The 18,973-nt window shown below is 35.5% G+C and overlaps 1 protein-coding gene across 1 annotated transcript in view; it reads left to right on the top strand.

Moving 5' to 3' along the window:
- LOC128015947 (RNA-binding protein Raly-like) overlaps positions 1-18,973 on the top strand; it is a 70,431-nt gene that overhangs the window by 47,722 nt on the left and 3,736 nt on the right. The window contains exons 3-9 of the mRNA XM_052600203.1: positions 7,352-7,631; positions 10,118-10,190; positions 11,719-11,766; positions 14,522-14,679; positions 15,088-15,201; positions 18,115-18,245; positions 18,443-18,487. Coding sequence (XP_052456163.1) covers positions 7,376-7,631; positions 10,118-10,190; positions 11,719-11,766; positions 14,522-14,679; positions 15,088-15,201; positions 18,115-18,245; positions 18,443-18,484 — 822 coding nt within the window. The 5' untranslated portion in view covers positions 7,352-7,375 and the 3' untranslated portion in view covers positions 18,485-18,487. The remainder of the gene's footprint in view (positions 1-7,351; positions 7,632-10,117; positions 10,191-11,718; positions 11,767-14,521; positions 14,680-15,087; positions 15,202-18,114; positions 18,246-18,442; positions 18,488-18,973) is intronic.

Genomic DNA, 18,973 nt, shown 5'->3' with positions numbered 1-18,973 from the left:
GGGGGTGAAAAGAGTCTGCTTTTACCTTTTTCAATTTTGAAAGTCTTTTTTTCTGCATTTGACCATTTTTACCTTCTTTCAGAGTTTCCTGACTGTTTGTACAGTCTCTTGTGACATGTTTTTGGGCGTGTTTGTATTGATCAGATCGTGGAGCTCTTTTTATCTTTTCATTGTCAGAGCAAAAAATAGAGAAAGTCATTGGAAATATTTTCCCTAAATTGTACATAAGTTACCCAATATTAACTTGTTGTTTGTTAAACTGTTGTATAAAAGTGTCATTACTCTCGCAAAATCAGCCTGAATATCAACACTCGCTATCAGTGTGAAATATTGTTCAATTACAAATATATAAAATACATTTAAAATACACAAAAATTAAAGCTTGTCATATTAAAATAATGAATTGTAAGATAATAACATACAAAGCTAAAGACATCAACAATCACTATCTGTGTGATTAGAGGACACACAAACATATATATATATATATATATATATATATATATATATATATATATATATATACTGTTTATAGATATATATACAGGAAAAATAGCTGGTGCCAGTCATTTGAAGCATATTTCCCAGTGCTGCCAACCAGCACATGCAACCGCCGCACAGATCCAATAACTCAAACAAGAGGAAAAATAATCAATACTGTCATCTGTTCTTCTGCAGCAGGTCCCTCGTCATCCAGCTCACGGTGAAGTATGACACCCAGTGACCTTCATGCATCCGTGGGCACCCCGTGTTTATTTTCCTTCGCTAATTATTCTGTGGATTCAGAGGCCACTGGTAATAAGCAAGACATCAGACGCTGACGGGAAATTAGCGAAGTGAGATAGAGAAAAGGAAAGGGAGGGATGAGAAGGGACCTCATCATTACAAGCACACTCGTTTCTTCTGCGTTCTCTTTTATCTCTGGCAACACCTGCCCTCTGAGTTGAGAAAAAAGAAAATAGAGAATTCGGAGCGAATGCGTGCCTGTTTTTTCTTCTTTTTTTTTCTTTTTTGGAGGAGGAGGAGGGAGTAGAGATATAAATTTGATACAGACAGCACCAACCGTGCGTGCTGTCTGACTTAAAGGGATAGTTCATCTAAAACTGAAAATTCTGTCATCATTTGCTCACCCGTGTGCTGTTGCAAATCGATTTGACTTTCTCTCTTCTGTGAAACACAAAAAAAGAAATTTTGAATAATGTTTTGGCCATTATGTGTAGTATAATGAGGCTGATTACACTGATAAAATATTATAAAAGCATTCATAATGACTTATGCACTCTATTCCAAGGCTTTTTAAGCCATATGATAGCTGTGTGAGGAAGAAATGCAAAAGTCAATGAGTTATAGACTACTTTATATTTCTTTTTAAAGGAGTGCTTGAATCCTTTGTGAAGCTGAATTTTTGTAGCACTCTGTTCACTCATTTTCTGATTCTGATACTGACCCTGAACATTTTAACAGTAGTGTGTATTTATTATTTGCAGAACAATCTATTCTTCACAATCAGCCTGATTGCAAATTGCATTTGCAGTGTTTAATTTTGATCTGTGGTCTGAGGTGTAAGCTTTCCCTCTGAGACCCGCTGACTGATACTGGCAGTGACATACTGAGCATAACAAGATTCAGAGGGGTTGCCAGTATGGAGGTGCAGCACAGGGAGGTGAGAGCTATGCTAGAGGAACATTCACCAATCAAGCGGTGGGTTGCTCTTTCATCCCCAGAGTGATAGGTGACAGCGATGCTGCACAACACTGCAGCACCAGCAAGTGCGCCCTTGGGTGTCACAAAGGAAGAGGAAGAAGCCGAGCCAAGATGTGCAATATGTGCCAGTTTTCTTCTGAAACTCATTTGTACAGTCTGTAGTTTGTGTTTGTTATGATGCTTTCATTTTACAATCTACGTTTATGATGCTTTTGGACAACGCAGCCCAGTGCATTCCTCAAAATCTTGTTTGCGCTCCACAGAAGAAAGTACAGATTTGTGGTATATTCCTTTATCAAATGCCATAGAAATCTCTTCCTGCTTACACCACAGTTGTGCACACTGCACTCGGTACAAAGCGACAGTTTGAGGAGCTGATTGGCTGATGAATTGATGCTTTCCTCAATGCTCAGACTCTGATTTAGTTGCCTTGGGCAACCGTGGATGAAACCTAATTCCCAGGCTGCTGTTTCCAAACACAATTTGATGCTGTTTGATTCCAACAGAGGGCTAGCAAGATCTCAGGGAAAGGTAGCAGACAGTTTCGTGCTTGTACCGGTAACATCTGTGGATTGTATGTGAGGTGGGGGGAGCAGGTTCTCTCATTCCTAATGAGCTATTAAGTGACCTCCAAACACATAAAATACCATTACTGACAGGGATGATTTTGGCACAAGCTCAAATAGAACATAAATTATCTCCATCAACCATGTGCAGTTATAAATACTCTGTGTGTGTGTGTGTGTGTGTGTGTGTGTGTGTGTGTGTGTGTGTGTGTGTGTGTGTATGAGAAAGAAAGAGTTCAAGCACATGACTTTGTAAAGTCAAACAGAATTCAATTTGTACAGCATTATGAGTTGATCAAGGGTAGTGTGTACAGTATAATTGCTCTTTGTGTTTTAACTGTGCCAAGGTTTCAGTTTACTTTCACATCAAGTCTTACAGTCGATAGATTAACCCACAGTCAATGAACCGCAAATAACTACACTGTAATTTTACATCTGAAGTGTTGAATGTGTTCTGAGTGAATGAAGTACTTGTGTGAGCACATTATCAGTATGCGGAAAGTGCTTAGAGTTCAGTATAAAATGCAAACTTCCTGCACACTTTAACCTGGACTGTTACTATAAAATGCATAACAGGTTTCAGGACAGCAGTAGAAGCTGCTGAACATTCAGCCCCCCGGACATTTTAATAACCTGGTATTAGTGTGTTGTGCAATGCAAGCAGCTGCTTCTGGGAAACTTGTGTAGTGTGACAGCGCTGCCAAATCTCTGGAGAGTCAAACGTTTGCGTGCCAGAGTCACATGCTCGCCCCACAGCACGGCCTGCGAGAGAGAGAGAGATGTGTGTGTGTGTGTGTGTGTGAGAGAGAGAGAGAGAACGTTTGGTGTCTCTGTCCCTGATGGAGCATGCCACTGTTTGGCCTGGAGTCTGTCCAATCCAATCTCTGCTCTGTTAATTTCATCCATTACACTGTTAAAAAACTGTCCCTTCTGCTCACCATATTACTGCTAATTAAATATGCCAGCTTTTAATGTTTGTAGAGATGCCTTAGCCAATGATGTATTTGCCAATGATTAATCAAATCCATGGGCATTAAAAATGCTCATTATTAATGATCAACAATAATTTACAATACAATTAATAATTTAAATAAATATAAAAACATATGTAAAATAAAATAAGAATGCTTTTAAGTTACCTGAACCTCTGAAGTCTTTGTAAAATGTGTGTGTATATATGTGTGTGTGTGTGTGTGTTTTAACATGCATTTATAATTGTAATATTCACAATGATACTGTTTTTATGTTTTCTAAAGTTGGTAAAAAAGTGGGATTTATTGTTTAGAAGTGCAAACACTATATTATATTTGAAAATATTGTAATTTGAATAAAAATTGAATATCTACACTTACATTCAGAAGTTCGGGGTCAATAAAAGATTTATTTTAAGAAATTCCTACTTTTATTCCGCAAGGCTACATTAATCAAAAGTGACAGTATACATTTATAATGTATTATGCTACAATAAAAATATATTTGAGTAGTATTTTACATTTTAAAATAATAGAGATATTACAAATATTAAAATAGAAAACAGTTATTTTAAAAATGCAGCGTAATAATTAGTGCTGACAGTCAAATAAAATTTAAATAATCTGTTTGTTTTTTCTGAAATTGATCCCACATGACATTCAAGTTTTTATATTGCACTTTTTTATTTACTTTTATATTGCAATAATGTCAAATTAATGTAGAAACAACATAAAGCAGTATATTTTTCATATTTGTTTAATGGCATCTTTTTTATGATTGAAGGCGAGTATCACTGATACCGATGTCTCTAGGAAATTTTCTTTTTTATATATTTAACGATTGAAAATTTAATGATTGATTTATACTACAAACACTTTTTCCATTTTTATCACAGAATAAGCCAGAAATGTGCTTATATTTTATAGTTTCTGTACTGTAATAAATGATATGTCAATAGCACTGCATCATTCATATATTTTATTTATTTATTACCGGAAGATGACTTGAAAAAAATCACATAAAGCACATATTGTCACAATCGTGTATTTATTGTATTCACATTTCATCAGTCAAAATGTTTCTGCTTTTTATTCAGTTTAGCTACAGAAATGTCTGGATGTCTTTGTCCATATTAGGGATTTCTTGACACTGCATAAGGGGACACACATCTGCCACTCATTCTACACCCATGGCTACAAGCACAGTATAATGGCTGGCAGGACAGGAAAATTAGTTTTTACATGTTTTATATGGCCTAACAACATCTCATCTGACTGCAGTACACTGTTGTTCTTCTGAAGCTTCCTCATCATATCTACCTTTCCACGCTCGTTTGACTAGCACTGAGTTGAAGTTAGAGTGAGTGTCTGAAAGTCTCAGTTTCATGTTGTCACGAAGACATTCTGAGACAGAAGCATCTGTTGTGGACAACCTAACTCAGCCCTTGTGTTAATTGCGTTAAATTTTTTTGATGCATTAAACTAATATATATATAATGCATGCATTAATTTTGACAGCACTAGTAAAAATATATCATTTAGGGTTTTTCCTGTATTTTTTTATTAAAGTGCCGACTTTTCATGCAGTGTGTCATGTAGCTGTATGTGACCTTAAACTATCTGCAAAATTGTGAAGCCGACAATGCACGATAGATAAAGTTATTGTCTGTCAAAAAAAAAAAGAAAAGAGAGTCGTAGTGCATTCTTATTTTTCTTTTTTGGTTTCGCTCCAATTAAACTCATGCAAAATAATATGCTTGAATGGATTAATGGTGTGAATGACATAATGAGAAAAAATGGGAGCGCTGAAACCCACAGCTCATTATGTTAGCGTGAGTCTTTCACCCGCATGAATGCTTTCCGTCAGGATGCTGTCCAACATGGAATCCGCTCCAGTATTTTCCCAGTCTAATCGATCATTTAATTACAATCCACGATCTCTAAACCTTCTGACGCTTTCAACTACCAAACTCTTTAGAAACTCTTTAACAGGTGTTAATGGGCCCCACGGAGGCAGGATTGGTTGTGAATTGGCTAGTTATTTGTGCGAGCGGGATGATAGCATGCAGCAAAATGCACAGATCAAAAACCTTTATTGCCCAAGTCATTATAACAATGAAGACAGAAAGACAGCACATGCTTCAAAGACTTCAAGTACAATCCCCAGCAATGTGAGGTGTACAGAGGCGCTGGTAATTAGAGGAGAAACTAAATGACCTTCCTGTTCACTTGCTCTGAAAATACAGTGTAATTAGCAGACATTGTCAGAGGGGAGCCGGAGTCTGAACGGCCCTCACAGAACACCTTATTTCTGTCATACCTGAGACACAGTCAGTTGACCCTGAAAGACTCGCAGTTTGGTCTTCACTTTCTCCTGATTTCACATTCGGCGGCACTCAAACGCTGCTAATAAGGAACAGCGGTCTGCCACTTCTGCAGCGGTCAGAAGCACCATGTCTTTTAACTTCAGACTTCTTTTCTGTCCTCATAATAAGGTCAAAATACTCTTATCTTCTTATGTACCTTCACTATAAGACTTATGAGAAGCAAAGCAGAGCCTTCTCAGAGGAACTCTATCGATTGGAGTTTGATCTTTTGAAATGCAGTCCATTTTACCTCTGTGTAATCTATCCTTTGATTTGACTTGGAATAGCGGGTGTCATACTAAACATTTATGTGGGTCGAATCGCTCAGAAATGAGAAATGTTTGAGTTCATAATGAGATCTCTGAGACTTTTGGTTGTAGAATATTGGTGACCAAACTGTGGAAGTCCGTGTTAGGTTTCCAAAATTCTTCAAAATATTTGTGCTCAATAGGAACTCATACAGGTTTGGAACAAGTGGAACAGAAATTTCATTTTTGGGTGAACTCTTCCATTGAGCAAAAGTATGTCTCACTTTCCTCTCAGTTGAATCCCTTTACAGTCTAGAGGAAACCACTGAGATACACTGGTGATCTCATGTGTGATTGTTCGTTCATTAACACTTTGATCACTGTTCTAATTACAGTTCTGTCTGATTTTACTGCGTAGGGCGTAGCCGTCTTGCCTGTGAGGAATGGAGTACATCAGACGTGCTGTGCTGGTGTCAGGAGAGCTTTGATCACTTATTCATTAATGAAGTGATATATAGGTCAGGGTGTGTCCATGTTCAGCATGATTCATAGAGTAATGTTTGCTCAAGGGCAAAATCAGCACCTTAAAGGCCCCCAAAATACTGTAGCTCTATCTTTCATATCTCTCTGTGGATTGTCTGGCTGGGGAAGTAATTATATTGCCTGAAAGAGGATTTTTACAAATAATTTTTTATATGATTTATTATCATTATTATAGAATTTTTAACATATAACTTTTAATAATATGTTGTAAATAATATTTCCTATTCAACATTTTTAATAATAATAATAATATATTTTTTATTCATATTAATTTATATAATTTACCACAATATAAATAATTTATTTTACATTTTAAATAATTATCTATATTACTTTGAAATACACATTTTGATGATGAATAACTATTATAAAAAAATCATTATAAAAAATTAAATATTAAATATTAAAATTAAATATAATAAATTATATTTCTGTAACATTTATTTCATTACTATTTTGTTGTATTTATACTGTAATAATGATGCATTTATTTATATAATTATTAATTGATAAAACTATTTATGTATTTAATAGTAATTTATACCTACTATTATTTGAAATAATACTTTTAAGATCATGTTATTAATAATTATAATAATAAATACTAATAATACACATTTTGAGGATGAATAATTATTAATAATCATCATAATGTGAATTATTATTGTATGAATTTGTTGAAAATGAAAAGTTTACCATTTTATTGTATATTTCTGTTATTGTCATTTATAAAATCAAGTGATTTTACACAATTAGTGGAAGTTTAATCACAAACGCAATTGTAACACCGCTCATGGCTTGTTATTTTAAGTCCACTTTTTTAAGAAATCTATACAATTGCTTCATTTTTGTCTGTTTCAGTCAGCAATATGTTCTGTTCATTTCGCAGTATCCAAAATGTACCTAATTACACAGCTCTTGGTCTGAACTTCTGTGATCTGTTTCTTTCCCAGATTGCTGTTTACTTTTGAACCAAGATGTCGCTGAAAGTCCAGACGAGCAACATTACCAACAAAAATGACCCCAAGTCTATCAACTCACGTGTGTTTATCGGCAACCTGAACACAGCGGTGGTAAAAAAGAGCGACGTAGAGACGATCTTCTCCAAATACGGCCGTGTGTTGGGCTGCTCGGTTCATAAAGGCTACGCCTTTGTTCAGTACGCTAATGAGAGACACGCTCGTGGAGCCGTCATTGGAGAAAATGGACGTGTGCTTGCCGGACAGACCCTCGGTAAGTTGGACAATAATATGAATCTGTTTGTGAACTGTATTGGTGTGTTATATATTCCATCCGACAATCATCTCTGCAAGGTTATAAAAAAAGTGCACAACACTTGCTGTAGGAGCAAACTGACTTTTTTTAGCACCCTGAAGAGTGTTTGGTTAGCGTATGCTATGACTGCTGCCAAGAGCGAGCCCCATGACACTGAAGCAGTTAAGATTAATATTTATTGATGGCAGATTCCTGTGGCCATCACTGTGACGGGGTCAAAGTGCGGTCAATATACTGCAGTGCAAGTAGATCAACATTATAAAGTGTCCAATGTGACATCAGCGCCATTCTCTGCTCTTCAGGATTCTTGACCTCAGTAAGTTTTAAGCTTGTACGGAGCTTTTTCATTTAGTTGTTGAATACTTGTACTGAAACATTTATTTATTTATTTGTTTTGTAATAAAATTAGGGCATTTACTAGAGGGATTTTTGTTAGCATGCACTGTGCTTGTGTTTGCAATTAAATTAATATAATACTAATTACTGGATACTGGATGCTGCCAACATTTCTTTCTTTTTTTTAATAGTATGTGAAAGAGTACGTATGCAATGATACACATTTCAAACAGTGGTATGATGCATTGCAGAAACATCAAAAACAGTTACCTACAATTTTCAATTACCTATAATCTGTCATTATAAAACAAAAATTAAATATAATAAATTATATTTCTATAACATTTTTTTCTTTACCATTTTTTTTTGTATTTATACTGTAATAATGATGCATTTATTTAAATAATTATTAATTGATAAAATGATTTATATATTTAATAGTAATTTATACCTACTATTATTTACTGTATACAGCTTATTGTTTTTAATCTGTCAATTACTTAGAATTCTTTACTCAGATTTGTTATTTAATATAATAATAATAATAATAATACTATAATAACTGTTGTTGTTGCTGCTATTTATGTACTTAATATAATTATGTAATATATTATATTATATTATTATTGAACAGCAGTCTGATCAAGTAGTACACGTTTCATGAATATATTTTGCACATTTCCTACCGTAAATATATCAAAACGTAATTTTTGATTAGTAATATGCATTGCAAATAATTAATTTGGACAAATTCAAAGGCGATTTTTTTTTTTTTTTGCACCCTCAGATTCCAGATTTTCAAATATTGTTCTTTCCTAACAAACCAAACAGCTTATTTATTAAACTTTCGTATGATGTATAAATTGTTTTTGTGGTCCAGGGTCACATATGAATGCTATTTTACTGGAAATAGGAAGAGTGATATTGAAGGTTGTTATTCTAAACATAGCTTTACCGATAAACAATTGCTTCCATGCCCCTAGAGTACACACTAGCTAAGTTCTGTGGAGTCTATATATATGTGTGTGCCACTTAATGCTGCCCTTCAAATTAATTACACACAGTCAGTGTAGGGTCATATTATCACCGCGCTATTTCAGTTATCAAGTAGTTTTAAGCCTCGTCATAGCAGCCAGTAATGGTGCGTCCTCTGTAAGGTGACCTCTAGACACTGATTGGTTTCTCAGCTGGGATGGTATCTGGGCAACCGACCGCTGATGCCCCACCCCCCTCAGATAAATGAGGAACAGGACAGGTGTGTCAGCGGCAGGTGCTCGTGTCACGCTGAGGACGTCAGACAGTTGTTCATTTGCTCGCTTCTACCCTTTATGTCTTTGCCTCGATTTAGTTCGATCTCTGTCTCATTCGCTTCCAATCTTTGTTTCTCCATCCCTCGTCTGCCCTCCAGCCCTCTGCAGCTGCTTGATGACATACATGTTTTTTTCGGCGGTCACATTAGCCGCTGTTTCATGCTCCACGGAGCCTTTGTCTTCCACTTGACAGCCTCGGTGACCTGTCACTCTCACGGCCCCACTCGTTCCCTACTGGCCAATCAGTCCCGGAGCTGAAGGAAATCATCACGGCTGACATCTCTCCCTCAAACCCTGGCGTCTCTCACTGCCTCAAACCTCACCTCTGAGTGTTGGAAATATGAAATCGGGTGACAGAGCCATGTCTTCCAGCGCCTCGCGCCTATCCATTATTCTCTGCTTCTGTCATTGTTGTTATAAAGTGGAAGCCAGCAGACTCTGGAGGCTGAAATGTGGGGAAGAGCACAGATGGCGGTTGAGTGGGTGTCGAGGGCCCTCTGGTGGACACATCGAGCATGTGGTTATGCAAATCAGAGCACTCCCACTTAACAACAAGTGTCCATAATGTCAGTTCACCGTGATAATTAGAGTCATTAGATAGCAGCCTCAAGTGCACCCGGTAACTTACAATTATCAAAGAGCTGCAGACGTCACTTTGAAGACTTCTGCCATCTGTCATTGTTAGATGCGTATGTCTGCTCTTGTCATATAATTACACTGTGCACTTCTTTAAATCTGCATTTTTCATGTAAAAATGAAACTTTAGATTGAATGCATGTTTTCCGGTTCTGTTCACAGATATTAACATGGCAGGTGAACCCAAACCCAGCAGGCCTAAAGGACTAAAGAGAACTGCAGCAACATTATACAGGTGATTGCAGAGTGAGAGTAGTGTATTATTAACCAATGTAACATTTTATTTAGTTTGCAACACATTTAGATAATCTATAGGAGAAACCAGGGATAAATTGTCACATGTGAGCTTATTTTGACAAAAACTGTGTCTATTACATTTTCCAATTTTTTGTAGTATTGCTAAGACATATTGTTCCAGGTGAGTGTTCAAGGTGTGTGTACAATACTGTGTGTGTGCAGATGGATGGGTTAAATGCAGAGCATAAATTCTGAGTATGGGTCACTTGGCCACACATCCCTTTATTCAGTCAAAAGACTTTTGAATAGTGTAGTGTACATTTTAAATTAAAATACACTACTATTCAAAAGGTTTGGGGTCAGTTATTCTCAGTAAGGCCAAGGATTTTTTTCTTGAGCAGCAAATCAGTTTATTAGATTAATTTTTGAAGGATCATGTGACACAAAAGACTGGAGTAATGATACTGAAAATTCAGCTTTAATATCACAGGAATAAATTATATTTTAAGTTAAAGCTACAAGCAGCATTAAAAAGGGCCTTTGGGATCATCTCCACCCGCTGGCTTTAGGAAAACTGCGAACGGTGGCCAATATGCATTTGAAGTGGTAAATATAGGAGGGATATTTCAAAGTCATTTATATGTGCCAAATGTCCTGCTGCCAGCTGGTGGCGCTATGGCTGAATTTTGGCATGTAGATGTCTTATCAAATGTGAAGTTTCGTGCAGAATGAACATGGTATGTTTGAGGGTTAAGCATGACACATCTTGTTGCCGACAGGTGGCGCTGTGATTATAACAGAATATTGGCATTTAGATGTCTTTAGGCCAAGACTCCCTTCAAACAAGAATGTTAGGGCAAATTGTACATTGCATGTTTTAGTAAGTACAAAACATAATATTTCCTGTTGCCAACAGGTGGCGCTGTGATTTATACATGAATATTGGCCTTTCTTATACTGGCATGTAGATGTTTTCAGGTCAGCCATTTTGCCACACCCATTTCCGAAAACTGTATCAGACGTAACAAAATATAAAACAAATTGCGACTTCTTCCGTGTGTGCAACATTTTATGAGTTTAAGCATGTTTAGGCCTTCAAAAATGCGATTCATTTTGGAAAAGAAGAAACAGAGAAACCACGGTGCTCAGGCCCTAAATAGAAATGTGCTTGTTTGCATTTTTTATTTATTTTTTTTGTTAAACATTAAAAAAAGTTTACTGACCCCTAACCTTCGCACAGTAGTGCATGTTTTAGTGGCTTGTTTTAGATTAATTTTTGCATTTCAAATAAAAGTATCACGTGTAAATAAATTGCATGTTTGCACTGTGACAACTTGCCCTGTGTAATGTATCTCCTTTTAAATAAAGGTGCAATTGCTTTTTATCCATTAAAAGCATCACAACTTCTAAGTTTAAATTGACTGGAGGTTGCTTTTGTCTCCTTTTAATGTTGTAAATGTGAATATATATTTTTTTTTCATTTCACCTAGATTTGAAATGTATTTTTTTGTGTTTAATCCCTGCAGCGGTTATGATTTTGACTATGATTACTACAGAGATGACTTCTATGACAGGTAAGTCCATGATTTTGCTCAAATGATTTTGTTGAAACATAGGAGATTGCATTAAAGTCACATCCAGAATGCATAAACTTACAGTCCAGGTATAATAATATGCCAATATCATCATCATTCTCAAATCTGACTGGCCAAGCAGCATTTCACTGTTTGTATCACCACTTGTTTGTGTGTGCACCCTTCCAGAGCATTGTATGTGATAGTGACGGACAATTATATATATATATTTTTTTTACCAATACACCTGTTATAAATGGACATTTTACACAATTTCTGATTATAAAATTGACATTTATATCCATTTAACTTTATATTTCGAAGATATTGTTAACATTTAATATGCATTATGCAGACTTCTTTTATGAAAGCGAGAAAGGAGGCATTTTGGTCAAATATACTGTCAAAACAGTAATATTGTGAAACATTATTATAATTTAAGGTAACCGTTTTCTGTTTTAATATAAATTAGTGTAATTTATTCCTGTGATATTAAAGCTGAAATGTTTTATGGTCCTTCAGAAATCATAATAACATGCTCAATTTTTTTTATTATTCTTATTATTTTCAGCTTAATAATTTTATGGAAACCATGATGTTTTTTTCAGGATTCTTTGATAAACAGAAAGTTCAAAAAAATGTATTTGAAATATATATTTTTGTAACATTTATAAATTACTTTACTGTCAATTTGAATCATTTATCATAGTATCGTGATAAACTACATCCAACTGCATGTGACTGCCGGATAAAACCATCAGAAAGAGACTGTTTGCTTAAATATTTGTCATATGCATTAATAGTCACACTAAATCTATTTATTAAGGAAATAAATACTCCTATAGTACAAAAAGTACAAAAGCACTTTTGGCCCATTCTGAAATAGAGCTGAACTCCTATAACCCAGCGGTCAGGTTTTATATGGAGCATTTTTTAGTGCAGTAACCCAGCAGTGACTTGTATTGAAGTCAGGCACAGTGTTCTCTCTCTAACACCGCTCTTCGTGCCGTAATATATTTTCTCACAACTTGGCAGAATTAAAGGAACTCTCATAAAAAGACTCACACTCACAGCTGTAAGCTGCAGAAAGAAAGACAGAGGAAAAAATATGCGTTTCACAAGAACTCCCTCCACAACCTGTTAAGCAAACTTTGGCTCGGCGAGCGCACGGTTGGCCAGCGTCCCTTTTCGGTAGTAGCTATGGAAACCCTGCTGCGAGACTCAGCTGGACGTACTTGTTTGCAGATGTGTGGGATATTGTGTCCATATGATAAGTTGACATGTTTATTGATATCTCTCTTGTGATCTCTGCTCCCTGACTTACAGCCATCTCAGGGCGATGCTGACTGCAGTCGATATTTTACAGCAAACATATCCAATAATTTAGATCTCTAGGACTGCGGATCAGTCTGTGAAGCCGCGTAGATGGCATGTGGCACGCCAGCTGGATGCTTTTAGGTTCCTGTCAGGGTAGCAGACATGCTTCTCTTTGAAGGCAAAAGTATCTTCTTCTCTCACTTCATTAACGCCACATCATCTTCATCCCTGACAGCATAGCTCTAGGATTGACTTGGATTGCAAACTATTCACTTTTGGCCTGGTGTCAGCTAATTTGGCCACAATGCAAAGCTGTACGCTGTCAGTTTATGCTATGAGATGGAGTTGTTGAGCTCTTTTGAGTCGGACACATCTCCCGCTCTGTTCATGAGGAGTTGTATGATGGATGGAAAGCAGGTATGCTCTCACTGTAAGGTGACTCAAAGATTGCACTTCATAACTCATGAAATGATGGATTTATGATGGTACCTACCTCTGTACCTGTTTTAACTACCACATCCATACAGTGCATCTAGAGCCTGTTTGTTTGTTTTTCTTATGTTCCTGTCTTTTTATTTATATTTTCTTGTATATGTGTGTGTATACATCGCTATCTGTCACTGGTTTCATCCTGTTGCTGTTAATTTATGTTCTGTTCAAATTAATAATAAAAATAAAAAAATTGCACTTCACTCTTGCTTTCCCTAACAATATATGAGCACACTTCTTCTGTTAACAACATATGAAACAACAAAGCAAATGAGATGACCTTAGAAAAAGATGACTGGATTAATAAAAAAAGAAGATAATACCAGTGTTAATTTGCTGTTTATATTATTTATTAGGTATTATAGTATTTCTTAATTTTGAATGAGCTTCTATTTTCACATTTTAAGCTTTCATTTTTATTTCATTTTTTATTTCTTAAGTTTTATATTTCAGTTTTAGTAACTAGTGTTCAAGGTTTATAATGAAGTTTTTTTTTTTCATCCAATATTTACGTTATTTCATTTATCTTCATTACTGAAAATTATACATGTATTATAATTTTTATTTTATTATACTTATATTTTAACGTGCTGAAATAAAAAAAAAATAGTTTTTTAAAGTAATAGTTTTATATTTCGGTCATCCTGGTTGTCGTACTTTAAGGATGCCATTTTAAAAAAAGTTTTATTGACAACTTATCTGAATATTGTGGAGAAATGTAGCCCTATAGTGGTCCCTGAGTATTTTTGGTGTTTACTTTGAGAAATATGATTTCTCAGAAGTTTAGCAGTAAAGTTTTTAAGTGAATTGATTTCTTTTTTTATTAATAACATATAAAATTAAAAGCCACAAACACCGCAGTTTCCTAAGCATGATCTATATTCTCGTGGATAAGTCATGTGCTTGCATGAAGCAGTTAGTTTCTTCATGTGTGTCTTTCTGTCTCCAGACTGTTTGAGTACCGAGGCAGAGTATCTCCGGTGCCCAGAGCGGTTCCAGTAAAGCGCCCCCGTGTGGCAGTGCCGGTCGTCCGCAGGGTGAAGTCCTTACCTGTCAAACTCCTGACCAGATCCACTATCCTTCCCAACAGCACTGTCAAACACAAGTGTAAGCTCCGTTTCCATTTTGTATGTTTGATGTGTTACTGACCTACACATCCTGTATGTTGAATGATGAAACATCAAAAGAGCTTTAAGATAGATCATGTCCAGAAACGTACCTTGGTTCCATTGCGTGACAGCTCAAGATCCTCCTCAGATTCAGTGCGCTGAGATGATTTATGGACTGCTTGATCTCTTGAACTGGCCTTTGGGCCATTTACAGATTAACATACCAGGTTTAGGATTTATTATGTTTGCTAAATAACAGCAGAGGAACCTTTTGTCTTGGGCAGTGCTACATTATAGTTCCACAACCAAATACCAGTGCATTGCTTTATTTCTTTATTCTACATAAACCTGATTCAATAATCTAAAATATTGTGTTCTTTTCTTTTACTTGTGTGTATGTGTGCAGTGAAATCAACCGAGCTGCAAGCTATCAAATCAGAACTGACACAGATCAAGTCCAACATCGACGCGCTGCTGGGACGCCTCGACCAGATCACAGAGGACAAATACTGTGCCACAGGTGTGATGCTATATGTCTGTATAACTGCTACACATAAAAACATATACTTCTGGTCAAACTTTTGTGGTCCGTAGGGTTTCTTTTTTTTTTTTTTTTTTTTAGTTAATACTTTTTTTCTGCAAGAATGCATTAAAAGGCTAAAAAGTAAGACATTTATTATGATGGAAAGGATTTCTATTTCAAATGCATGCTATTTTTTAAAGCTTTCTTTTCATCAAAGATTCCAAAAAAAAAATAAAGTTTGATAATTGAGTTTTTTGGGGATTAAAAAGAAAGGATATAATGAATTGTTATCATTGTAGGGTGGTTGTGTGCACACAACTAAAATACATATTTATGCAAACACCATGTAAAAGTGAATTTTGCATCCAAACATCAACATACATTTGTTTCAGGATTCTTTGATAAATGGTGCAAAAGTGCATTTACTTGAATAGAAATCTTTTGCAACAATATGAAAGTCTTTTTTCACTTTCATGCAAATTTTCTTTATCCTTGATGAAAAAACTGACATATAAAAGATAATGCATACCGTATATATGTATATATATATATATATATATATATATACATATATACGGTATAAACACAACACTGTATTATTCTCTTCTATGGTTGTTTGGTGACAGTTCAGGGTTGTTGGAATGCCGGTTGTACCTTCCTCGCAGTAATTATTATATTTGTAAAGCTTTCAGAGGGCTTTTTTAATAATTTGGAAACCCCAGCAAGCATTTAACTCTCCACACAAACACACTCAGCAGTGACAAAAAAAAAAAAAAACACAGAACGCAGCATGTCTCCTGTGGTTATTTACACGTGAAAACCAGTTTCATTCTCCGCCATCGTCTGTCTATGAATTATGATGTGTTTAATGGTTTGTGGCTAATCAATGATGATATCCCTCTGCCACAGCGGAGCACATTTCTGTGCATGTGTGTAAGTGTGGCTGACTGTTGAGGATGTGGGAGGAAAGTCAACTAGCACTTACTCTGGGCTTCTCATAACTTGTCATACGGGCTGATGTGTAAATTAAAGCAAGCTCCAGGTTTTCTTTACCTTGGCAAGGTTTTTGTACACGTCTGCTCCTGAAATGTGTCCTTACAGAGGTGTCTTGGTTGTTTAGGATGTGAGAATTTAGACTGTGGACCGCGGTTCACCCATTGCTGGAGAGAACAGATAATCCCAAACGACACACTGACATACTGGCTGTGTTTAAACAGTGGAAATAGAGAGAGTTACTTCATTACAACAGCTGAAATCAATCACAGCGTCTTTAAATCTCTAAGGATTACTGTATCATGTTTGATAAGCACATTTCAAAGGCCTCTAAATTATTAACACATCAAAACTTTTCAGAAAAACCTGCGGTGCACCATCTAATACATGCATTTGCCCTCTGATTGATATTTCATAACTTTTAGCATGTAAAATTTGCCTTAGAAACTTTGAATTTTCACCCATGAATTGATAGTAATTACAATTACAAAGAAAGTAACTGAATTGCATGTGAAATTTTGAAATGGAAAAAATTAAATGGTATTTTCCGGTAAAACATAATTTAATAATCGTTGTTTAATTTACAAAAAAAAAAAAAAGTTTTAGTGTAAAAATTACAGTTAATAATTTCAAGTTCAGGTCACCTTCAGGTCGTGGTGTACTTTAGTTTTTTTGCTGCAAACTTATTACTGATTTTTATATAGTAAACGTAAGAGTAACTTTTATTTCGTTTACAGTATTTTAATATGTACATTTCTTGAACTGAAGCACATTGTTTTCTTGAGTATCATTTAGAACTGTAGATTTAACAGGTTAATATAAATAATTATTTATGGGGAGATTTCATATGTGTGTTTGGCTTGTATGGGTGCTCTACAGATCGATTGGTGTTTGACATCAGAGTACAGCGATTGAAAGTTATAGTGCTGTGCTGCTTCAAACCGAACACAACTGATTGGTGTTGTAGGGGAACAACTCACTTCATGATGGAATGCAGGCACCTGGCCCTTAAAATTCAACATATTCGGGAAAATCACCACAATATAATATTTTCTTATTTATATCATATAATATAGATAAGCAATATCAAACGAATATCACACAAGCACTGTTTTAGTTTCGAACAGCACGAGTGCAGTGTGCTATTGATTTTATATTGTTCAGTAAATAGGAACTAAATATTCTGTTAGATTTTAGAGAATGTTGTATTTACAGAACTGTTGTGCGTCTCCAAGCAACACACAGTTTCTAAATGAATCTAAGTGAACCAATGATTCAATAGCCCATGCAAAAAGAGAGCCATATCATTCCTGGATGAATCAACCATTTAAGCTATTTTTTTTATTTTTATCAATCAATCAATCCGTGACATTTGCTGCCACCTACTGGCAGTTTAATTTCTTCTTTAATTTATATTATTACATATTAATAAATCTAAAGGAGAAAAAAAATGTCATGCTTTTTTTTCATGTAAAACAATAATGGCTTTAAATCGTCTTTTGTGGGTACATTCTCAACCAAATTTGATGTAAAATGTATTAGAAGATAAATGAATCACCACATCAGGTAATTCATTAGAATACATATTTTCAGCTTATTTCTTGGTCATAGAAATATCAACATCTGCACCAAATTGCATATTTTTGCTTAGTTTGGGCTTCTGAATACAATCCTTGAGTATGAGCTTCATATTCTGACTATATCGTACTATATGAGCCATAAAAGCCAAATGTGTCAAATATGATACATGTTAACGTTGTTTTTTAGATTTAAAAGAATTAGATTTTCAGACTGTTATTTTGTGTGCCAGGCATTACAAGGTTAAAAAGCCTGATGACAAGTTACAGAACCAGTTATAGAAGTGTAGCTTAATTATTGATGTTGTGTATGTAAATGTACGTATTTGTCTGTGTACAGAGTTGCAGAAGGCAGATGAAATGAAGAGCGAATTGTTCCAGGATGAGTCCGGCTCAGAGTCAGAAGAACTGCAGCACAGTGATGTGGAGGAGGGCGAGGAACACACACACGAGGATTGTGATGAAGACATGGTACGAGATGTATGGACAGAAGCTGGAGAATTGAGAAACGTAAATGATATTGTAAGGTCAGAAGACCAGAGATTATGAGAGTAGGGAATATGTTCTTAAAAACACTGTGACAAATCATCAAATGCTCAAACTTAGTACCGCATGAATGTTAAAGTTTACAGTCACTAAAAATGATTTATTATCTCTTCTCTCTTCAGGAAAACAATCACATATCTGAAATGGATTCCATTCTTCAATAAAAGGCAAGAACTCAAAGCTAGGACAATGGATTCTTGGATTGCAGCGATAATTCAAACCATGAGATGTTTTACAAGTTTCCAAGCTCGAGTTTCGAGATCGAACCAAGATTGTTCTTCGTGCAGAAAACAGATTGTAAAAATGAAGTTAGTGAGTACAAACCACTAAATCTGGGTCCACAGGGTAATTCATCCAGTTCAGTTTGGTGTCTCTAAAGATCGATTAAGCATGACAGCAGGATGTCATTTGGGAGTTTCTTGAGCTGTGAGGACTTTTGAATGTTTTGTCTAGCAAAAAGATACCTTTTCAAGCCAAACATCGCACAAAAGAAGATTTAAATGGATAGTTCATCCAAAAATGAATGTTTATCTGCTTACTCCCAGGGCATCCAAGATGTAGGTGACTTTGTTTCTTTAGTAGAACAAAACCAAGATTTTTAACTCAAACCGTTGCAGTCAGTCACTCTTATAATGTAAGTGGATGGGAATCGC

Source organism: Carassius gibelio, chromosome A6, assembly GCF_023724105.1.
Source record: "Carassius gibelio isolate Cgi1373 ecotype wild population from Czech Republic chromosome A6, carGib1.2-hapl.c, whole genome shotgun sequence".
NCBI classification, from domain to species: Eukaryota; Metazoa; Chordata; class Actinopteri; order Cypriniformes; family Cyprinidae; genus Carassius; species Carassius gibelio.
Note: the sequence above shows the minus strand (reverse complement) of the source record. Positions and strands in the feature narration are given on the sequence as shown.